This window comes from Austrofundulus limnaeus, unplaced genomic scaffold (genome assembly GCF_001266775.1).
Source record: "Austrofundulus limnaeus strain Quisiro unplaced genomic scaffold, Austrofundulus_limnaeus-1.0 Scaffold0, whole genome shotgun sequence".
Lineage (NCBI taxonomy): Eukaryota > Metazoa > Chordata > Actinopteri > Cyprinodontiformes > Rivulidae > Austrofundulus > Austrofundulus limnaeus.
Window position 1 is genome coordinate 10907493 of NW_013952402.1, and position 10303 is coordinate 10917795.

Genomic DNA, 10303 nt, shown 5'->3' on the forward strand with positions numbered 1-10303 from the left:
ACACACACACACACACACACACACACACACACCATCGAGTTGGAAAGGACCAGTCTGGAAGCTGGAGGGGGGTGGGTTGTGAAGTTTCTAGTTTGGATTTGAAGAGACAGCCTCAAAATGAGTTGACCCAAGACACCTCAGAAAAGTGGTGAAAGAGGGGCTTGTGGAGTTACAATAAGGARGAATTCAGACTAAAGCATTGCAGTTCCACTTTATTTAGACCATAACTGAATGATTTAGAAAGGATTTAAAATCAGGATAGTTCTCCTTTAAACAATGTGAATTTGAATCACACAAGCCTGTGTTCTACACAAGATCTGATGTCAGGTTACAMCCACATTAAGCAGACAATTCATTCATGCAGGCATTGTTACAGTTGATTTTAGTGAAAATGCTTTTGCTTTGACGCGTCTCTCTCTTACAGATGGCTCTGTGCTCTCATTGGAATGGTGGTGGTTGGCTTCAGTGTGCTATGTGTGAGTATGAGGGAAGCTCATTGTGAGCATAAATGTCAAAAATATGTTTAGGAAAACAAACAAATATTCTCACATTCCTGTTTTTTCTAATGTAGACTCAAAGGCTGATCAGCCATTTGTTTCTCCTCCTGTGTAATAGCTTGCAGAATGTAAAAAATTAACCTTTTTTTATTTCAGGTTCCATTTGCCAGTGACATCTATGGTCTAATTCTTCCCAACTTTGGTGTTGGTTTTGCTATCGGTACGTCTGTTACATCCACTAATTTTACTGCTAAATACCGTGTGTACATGGAGCCAGTGACAACTTTGTGTTACAGGTATGGTCGATTCATCTATGATGCCTATAATGGGGTACTTGGTGGACCTGCGACACGTGTCTGTGTATGGAAGTGTGTACGCCATTGCTGACGTGGCTTTCTGCATGGGATTTGCTTTAGGTAAGCAGGAAACTTACAGTCCAAAAATGAAAAAATAAACAAATTTCAGGTTAAGTTGGTTTTACTGCTGCATTAAAATTGSAGTTTTTATATCACACCAATTTCTACATTTAACAATGACTTTTTAAATGGATATTAGTTTAATGGAAATTCAAACAGATGTTTTAACTAAAGAATATTGGTGTTTTAAGATGTTTCATCAGATAGTTGTTACTGGATCTGTTGTAAATGAAGCCAGAGCAGGAGTCTATACTACGAAGCAGTCTATACTGGAATCAGAAGGTCTTCAAAATGGAAAAAAATTGCAAAAAAAACAAAGAAAGAAACCATGCCAGGTGACAAGAATGTCCACGCCATGTCAAAATACAGAGAAACGTTCTAGGCTAAACTAATTATCTCCAAACTTGTGTAATGTTTTTACATCATTTTATAATTACTGTATCTCTCATTAACTGGTTTAGAACGTGATTAAAGTTTAATTGTGGCAGGATCAGGATAAAGTGAGGTAATCTTAGCAAAAGCTTTAAAGCGACTTCATTACTGTTTCCARTTTAGTGCACAAAGTGATAGTAGGCATGTGCAGAACAGGTTGTTGTTTCTGAAAATCTCTGCATGTCCAGTTTACTCTGACACCAAACACAATCTGTGTGAACAGGAGGTGCAAACAAAGCAAAAAAAAACTGTATTTAGAGAAAAAATATCCAGAGTAATGTGGACGGGGTTTTATATTTTCTAATGGAGCTCTGTTTTAAATGGTGATGGTAAATGGACTGAACTTATRTAGTGTTTTATCAAGCCCCATTGGACCCCAAAGTGTTATACACAGTCATTCCCCCATTCACACACTGATAAAAAAAACTGTTTAGTCCAGTGAGTGGGCTTTCTTAAAACAAGTTAATTTTCTGCTGTTCCACTCTCTATAATGAAACATTTAGTGTTAACTCATTAATCTGATTTTACAAGATCACTGTGGAAACAAACACAATCATAGAGGTACAATTTAGGACAATATGATGAGCTGATGCACTCAGATACTTTCATTCTTTAAACCGAAACATCAAGGATTTTAGTTTTTACTGCAGAAACCGATAGGTTAAAACAAAATTTAAAGTTGTGTGTTTTCTAAGTGTTTGGCTCTGTTGAAATCTCAAAGTCAAACAGAACTGTTTAACTGAGAGACTGACAAAAATATCCCCTGTTTCTCAATAGTGACATTACTTCCTTACAAATTATCTTGAGAGGCATTATGCTGACATGTTTAGTCACTTATTCTACTTCAGTGTGAGAGAGCAGAGCAAGAAGTGCGCTCGCTTCTTGAGTCTGAAAATCCTGAACTGAACCTGGAGTTCCCTCGATAAGACGCTTCTCCTGCTTTGTAGTGCAGACCTCATGAAGACCAGAGAGAAACACAAGTGAGCTTCAAACACAGTAAARCTTTTMGAGTATTTTAAGAAGATCAAGGACYATTTCAACCCTTCCTTCTTCAACAATTGACCTCAGCCCTATTTAWTTTTTCTCTACAGTGAGACAACTTCTAATGAGACTCGTCATCATTGTCAGATCAAGCAGTAAAAAAACTAACATGGAAAAACATGATCTCCAATGTTAAATGTTTTGATTTATGAGGTTAAACAGAACAAAAACAGAMTTAGACTAATTTATTCCTTTTTGAGTATGATGGAGTATTTCTGTTAAATGACTTCAACGCATACTATCTTAAAATAATGTAAAACAATAAAAGTAATACTTCATGAATGTCTCAGGTACCTGTCCAGTAATGCAGATCTGTTATATTTCCTGTGATAGGTCCGTCCATCGGAGGATCCATAGCTGAGAGCATTGGTTTCCCCTGGCTGATGACCATCATTGGAATAGTGGACATTTTCTTCGCTCCTCTCTGCCTCTTCCTCAGGAATCCACCAGGACAGGAAGAGAAAATTGTAAGATTCAAATTTTCRTTTCATGTTTTACTAGCCTGGTCCTCRCCTTYCTACACAGTTCCGCTCTTCTCTGCTCCGTCTGGGATTTCTACCATTTTTCTWTCATAGACAAGGATTTCTCCGGTAGAATTTCAACTGGGCCAATCAGCAAACAGAAGGAGGAGTTRTGAATGACAGCAAAGGAAGTGAATGAAGTCATTCAGTCTGTGTTGACAGGACTTCCAAATTAAATTAAATCTGTCTCACAAAGCCTGCAGCACTCATTTACAGTCATCTCACTCAGCTCAGTACTTCTTTCTTCCCATTAAGGGATGGTTGTTTACAATGCATGCAGTTTCCGGTTAGCTTTTCTAGCTTAGCCTCCTTCATGRTCACGCTGGCGCACTGCATATGTCACCGCCAAACGTTAGCAATTTGGTAAATCAGAAAAAATAATTTTAAACTTCAACAGAGTCCATGCCTCCAGCAAGAAATCACTGCAAAAACTGTCCATCTTACCAAGTTTTAAAATCTTCTATCCAGACAAAAAGTCTTTTTTATCTTGTTTTGAGACTGATTTACTAAACAAGAACTGATTGTGTAAGAATAATGACCTTATTTTCAGAATGTGTAAGATTATTTGTCTTGTTTGCCTGAGAAATTAACTCAAATTAGTAAGTAAAAAAAAATGCCAATGGAGTAAGAAAATTTTACTTGGTAAGATTCTTGAAATAAGAAAAATTTAGTCAAATCAAGTATTTCAGGAATCTTACCAAGTACAATTTTCTTACTCCATTGGCAGAAGTTTTTGACTTAATTTGAGTCCGATTTTCAGGCTAACAAGACAAATAATCTTACACATTCTGAAAACTAGATTATTATTCTTACACAATCAGTTCGTTTAGTAAATCAGTCTCAAAACAAGATCAAAAAGACTTTTTGGCTGGATATAAGATTTTAAAACTTGGTTATGTGGACATTTTTTGCAGTGCTCAATAGTCGAAGTTCCAGACCCTCTGTATGAAGCTAAGCATAGAAAATGGACTGGTTTTTACCWGACTAAGATTTAATAAAAACACAGAAAAATGGACACTGATCGACACGCAAAACAGTCCAAATGTCTGAGAGTTGAACCAGAGGTAATGCACCTTTCAAGTTTCAGAAACTATTTGATTTGTTGAAAATGTGAAACATTTTGCCAAAAAAAATGTTAACATGACCTCTTTTTGTTTTCTGTTCATCACTTCTTATATTGAAAAKAACACTCAGTGTGCTGCTTCTAGTAAGGAAGACTGAAGCGAGTTGAGCATTTTATTTTTTAGAATGACAGTCAGGACTTTATCAAGAAAAAGGTTCAAACATGGATAAAATCTGTGGATTGTTCTGTGCATATTTTTAAACCCTGCAATCATTTGTCCCATCATCGTTTCATTGATAAAACTTGCCCACGTGAAGACAAACAGAAACACCTGCTCGAGCCCTTTCCCCCACCTTTGTGGTGTTTCCTGGTATAGTAGGTGTCATCAGAAGCACATAATGCCTCGATGACATCCATTTGTTTGTCTTCATGCAGCACTCATTGACTCACTAACCCCATTACACTGTTTGCTTTACCCCAGCTGTTCACCTCCTCGGCTTTTTTCCTCTTTATCTTTATTTTTATCTCTTTTCTGGGTCATCTGATCTGATACAGCTTCACTTGGGGTGATGAGTTCAGTCAGAGGACCCAGTTTTATAAGCACATTAGGTGTCAGATGTAACACAGCCATATTTGTATGCATGTGACTGAAAAGAGTTGTAGTGTAGAGAAGATTTGTGCATTATCTTTATTCTCCTTTCATAATAAACTACAGTAAACAATGTAAGAATAGAATAGAATAGAATAGAATAGAATAGAATAGAATAGAATAGAATAGAATAGTCTGTGTCATTGCACATATTCTGTACAGTGAAAATAAAAAAGGGCTGACGGTGTATTAAAAAGGTTAGTTAAAACATTTAGGACAACAGCAACATAAATGCAAGCATTCATTTAAGAATGTCCTCTAGTTATTATAACAGGGCTATTCAACTAAATTACTCCGGGGGCCACAGTTACTGCAGGCCAACAGCTCAGGGGCTGAACATTCAGCAATTAAAGTCATTATGTAAATAAACCAAGTATTACAAAGACCTGTCACCTTTGAAATAGTTKATTTTGCTGCATTTAAYCATGAAYACAACATATGGAACCTTATGTAATAAAAGTAGTGAAAATAAAACAACAWTAAAAACTAAAATAACACATCATTCCTCTAATTTAYMACAAATATTATTYTTGACATCTCTGACTTACCCAATTTTTAAATCARTTTTATTTTCACTTTCATAGTTTTATCTTCAACTGCTTGTGTTTTTCACCATCTTGGGTGTTCTTTGAAATGGTTTTCACCTGCTTGTAGCCGAGATTCTGATGTTTCTGTAGATACCACACATGTCCATGTCCAGCTAAAAGAACTCGTAGTAATTAAATTAGAAAACCGGGGGGTTTGGGCTTAAGAGATGAATGAACCAATTGGCGGGCCGAACTTTGGTCACTCGTGGGTCGGATGTGGCCCACGGGCCGCTAGTTGAATGGTCCTGGATCATAAAAACAGTGGCAATGCAAACATTTAGTGCAAAAAAGAGACATTTAGTGTAATAATTTTACATTTAGTGCAGACATTAAAAACCTATATACACAAGGGAATCACATACCAAAGAAAAACAAAGAAACATCAACATGTATTGATCATAAGAATTTTGGAGAGAATATTACAAATCCCGTAAGTTACCTAACATAATGCACTTAAGGAATATTGTCAAAAGGCTCAAGACGTCCCTTTATTTCAGAAAGAAAAGGGAAAATGACATATCTGAATAACCCATCAAGTAATAGGGGGGCTATCTTTTAGACTATTACTACGTCACATTTGCAGCCCATGTAGACCGCGGTCCATGGAGAACACACCCTTCAAAGTCCAGGTAGGCTGCATAAAACAGCTGTTAAATGATATGGTCTGTTTGTTTGCGTGACCATGCACTATCTCCTTACCGTAGTGTTACGTTTTATATCACATGCCTTCAAACATAAAATACGTTGGAAACATTTATTCACTCATCTTTTCACAAGAGGTATAACAGCAAAATTCATATAAAATCCTATTTCTAAAAAGGTTGCATGTAAATAAAAACAATAATAATTTGGATTCAGCTTCAGCATCAGTACTCAGTTGTTCAACATCTTCTGTCTTTTTTTCCTGTAAAAATTGACAATGGCGCAAWGAATCCTGGGATATCGTCGGCCAAGAAAGAAAGTCAGCTGCCTCCAAGTTTTCGGGGATTTTAGGGCCACAGTTGTCAGCAGCACAAGGAGCCCATGAAATGGGACAGTCTTTTGGCGCAGTCCAGTGACGTACATAACATATAGAGCAGGTGGTGACCAGGATGGAGGTGGTCTTTGAGGATCCTCTTTGCCCCAAAGAGATGGCAAATCTTTTTTTTTTTAGTATTTCAGTGCCTAAAGTGGGGTGCCAAAGTTTGTGCAGCCTTGTTAATTTTCCTGATTTACCTTTATAAATCATTGAATGTTTGGATTAAAAGAAATCAGTCAAATATATCATATAGGGGACAAACACAGTCATGTTTAAGAACTGAAATTAAGTTCATATGATWTACAGAAAGTGTCCAATAATTCCTTAAACAAAATTAGACAGGCGTATAAATTTGGACACCATAAAAAAACCTTAACTCAATATTTAGTAGCTCCTCCTTTCACAGAAATAACAGCCTTTAAATGCTTTCTAYAGCTTCTAATGAGAGTCTGGRTTGTGGCTGAAGGTATTTTAGACCAYTCTTCTTTACAAAACATCTCTAGTTCATTCAGGTTTGATGGTTTCTGAGAATGGACAGCTCTCTTTAAGTGATACCACAGATTTTCAATAATATTCAGGTTTGGGGACTGAGATGGCCATTCCAGAACGTTGTACTTGTTCCTCTGCATGAAGGCCTTAGTGGATTTTGAGCAGTGTTTAGGGTGGTTGTCTTGTTGGAAGATGCAGCCCCGGCTTCAGCAGCTTCAGCTTWGTCACTGATTCYTGTGGTCTCCAGAATCTGCTGATATTGGTTGGAATCCATGCGCCCCTCAACTTTAACAAGATTCCCAGTCCCTGTACTGGCCACACAGCCCTACAGCATGATGGAACCACCACCAAATTTCACTGTAGGTAGCAGGTGTTTTTCTTGGAGTGCTGTGTTCTTTTTCTTCCATGCATAACAGCCCTTGTTCTGCACAAATAACTCTATTTTAGTTTCATCAGTCCACAGCACCTTATTCCAAATTGAAGCTGGCTTGTCCAAATGTGCTTTATCATTCCTCAAGCAGCTCTTTTTGTGATGTGGGCGGAGAAAAGGCTTCCTCTGCATCACTCTCCCATACAGCATCTCCTTGTGTAAAGTGTGCTGAATAGCTGAACGATGCACAGTGACTCCATCAGCAGCAAGATGATGTTGTAGGTCTTTGGTGCTGGTCTGTGGGTTGACTCTGACTGTTCTCAATATCCTTCACTTCTGTTTATTGGAGATTTGTCTTGGTCTGCCACTTCCAGCCTTGACTTGAACTGTGCCTGTTGTCCTCCATTTTCTCACGTTTCTCACAGTGGAGACTGAAAGCTGAAATCTCTGAGATAGCTTTCTATCTTTCCCCTGAACCATGAYGGTGAACAATCTTTGTTTTCAGCTCATTTGAAAGTTGTTTTGAGACTCCCATGCTGCCACTCTTCAGAGAAGATGCAAATAGGAGAAAAACTTACTATTGCCCCCCTTAAATACACTTTCTCATAATTGGAGTCACCTGTGTATGGAGGTCAAAGGTCACTGAACTTATCAAACCAAAACTGAGTTCCAATAATTAATTCTAAAGGTTTTGAAATCAATAAAATGACAACAGTGCCCAAATTTATGCACCTGCCTAATTTTGTTTAACCAACACTTTCTGTAAATAATATATCATTTCACTTCTCAAATATCACTGTGTTTGTCCCCTATATGATATATTTTACTGATTTTTTTTATCCAAACAATCAATGATTTATAAAGGTAAATCAGGAAAATTAACAAGGCTGCACAAACTTTCGCACCCCACTGTATATGCAACATTAAATGAATGCATGCAAAGTGGTTTAACAACATTAGCTCCTTTTTTATGTTAAAATATAAACAACAGCTTTGAATTCTTTTTTAAGGCAATCTTGATGGACACCAACTGCTCAATGAAGACAAGGTCCTACTCCACACAGGGAACGTACTACCAAGGTGAAGACATGGATCCAGAATATGATGATTATGATTAACAGGACACCAGCCATGCAGGTTAACCCTTCAGAGGATATATATTTTGTTGTACAAAAAAAAAGAAAAAAAAGAAACATGGAAGAAAAAAATAATAATGCCATGAAACAATACAGCCAAGATATTTCCATGTGAATGTCCTAAGTTTGGTCGTCACTGTTCAATGTTCTCTTAGCAGTTGTACTGGAGCAAACCAAAGTTGTTCTTGATATGTGGTTGCAAGTGCRTTGTGTGAGATATTTTTAGCCAACGGCCTTACTCATTGAGGAGATCTGCCAAAAAAGCACTTTTTTAAAGGTGATGGGGAAACAACTGTGCTTCATTGTTTTTTTGTTTATTTTTCCTTTTAAGAAGAATTCTTGTCTTGGCCATTGGGTTTTATTTTGAATGTCAACAATACTGTCCAAAATACTCTTAGCATTTGGTGTTCAAGTTGGTGATACAGTGCAATGGGTTTTTTTTTTCACTTCATGAAAATTCATCAGTCTGACTGCATTGATGCTTTTACAAAAAAAAAAGCAAACCAAAGGCTTCTCAAATCCAGGTGTTCTGCAGTGGGGGAGTCAGTATAATTCAGTTGCTTCAGAAAAGGGACATRAAATGCAAGACTGCTTAAAGGCCTGCTTTATTTTTAACTCCATGCACATGTAATGGGCTCCACTGTCTGTGTAGCTGCTGGCTGGAGCCACTGCACTGATCTAAAACTGCAGAACGTCTGGGGTTTGTAGCATAAAAACAATAAAAACAGAGAAGATTAAACCACTTCAAAATAGGATTAATCTTTAAAACTTGGTGGAGAGGGCAACAGCTGAAGAACCATTAACGACACATTATTTGTGAACATAACATGATAAACGTGCACAGAAAATGGATGGATGTTTTATAGTTTTGTTTTTATTGTTTTCCTGCTTTSTCTCTACAGGTTAAAGTGGAATTTTTTTACACTCAGTTAATTTCACAAGCTTTACACAAAAACAGCATTCATGAGTCTGACTAAATTAAATGATAAAACAACATTTTTAAGACATGAACATATGGAGCCCATCTAATAACACTGGATCTAAAGAAATGTGGCCACATGTTAATTAAGGCATTGTTGTAAGATAATAACTCGTGGTCACGTCAGTTAAGGCATGGCCACAAGATAAGTCGTAGTCACACATTAGTTAAGGTGTGACCATGTGATAATAACTCGTGGTCACATAAGGCTTGGTCATGAGATAACTTGTGGCCACGTGTTGGTCAACGCTAACACTAATGTTGTTGGGAGTTGGCTGTTGAACAATAGTAGGACAGCCGACTTGGGATCAGAAAGTTACAGTTTCAACTCCCCACCACGCCCATATGTTGTCTTTGAGCAAGACCCCCAAATGCTCCCCAGCTGCCTAAAAAGGTGTCTGCTGCTCCCCTTGGGTGTTTCTCACATGCGATGGGTCACGTACAAATTTCATCATTAAATAGGAACATGCATTGATAACTAAATAAAGCACATTTAATGCATGGTCATGATTTTGAGCAGCCATGTCTCTTTGTGAGAGATACATTATTGAAATCAGATCATATGAATTCCCTGTTTTTGTTTTAAACTGTTCAAAGGTGCCTCACACTTATTATGTTCAATCCAAAGAGTATACCTCAATATTTCAATCTAAACACTACTTTTTTTGTAGTACTAGAATTTATGAGATGACACTGAACGCCCTAGGTCTTTGTCAGAAACGCTTCTTTTTTTTTTTCTGTGTTCCTGAATGCAACATGACTCCTTCAGCAGCAAAGGCAATGGGTGAGAGAGGAGCCCGTTTTAAGCACTGAGCTTAAAAAATAAAGCTTTTTAGACAAAGACTACTCGGTCTTTAGGTGTCTTACAACACATAATGTTAAGAATTACTTTATACCTAATCACAAGTGACTGAATTGTCATTCATTCCTATAGTAAAATAAAATGAAAGTATTTCAAACTTGTCCAGTTAAACATTTAAAAGTCCCTGATGGAATGACTGCAATATTTATCTTGTGGCCACAAGTTATCGCATGGCCACACATTACTTTTTTATCCAATGTCACCAAACGGCTCGGTGAACTATTTAAATTTAGTTTTTTGTTT

At 37.2% G+C, this 10303-nt stretch overlaps 1 protein-coding gene across 1 annotated transcript in view; it reads left to right on the forward strand.

The window, feature by feature from the left end:
* slc18a2 (solute carrier family 18 member 2) overlaps positions 1-8272 on the forward strand; it is a 36270-nt gene extending 27998 nt beyond the window's left edge. Inside the window, exons 11-15 of the mRNA XM_014002905.1 lie at positions 425-476; positions 654-717; positions 794-913; positions 2720-2853; positions 8094-8272. Of these exons, the coding sequence (XP_013858359.1) occupies positions 425-476; positions 654-717; positions 794-913; positions 2720-2853; positions 8094-8201 (478 nt within the window). The 3' untranslated portion in view covers positions 8202-8272. The remainder of the gene's footprint in view (positions 1-424; positions 477-653; positions 718-793; positions 914-2719; positions 2854-8093) is intronic.
* Positions 8273-10303: the final 2031 nt, after the last annotated feature.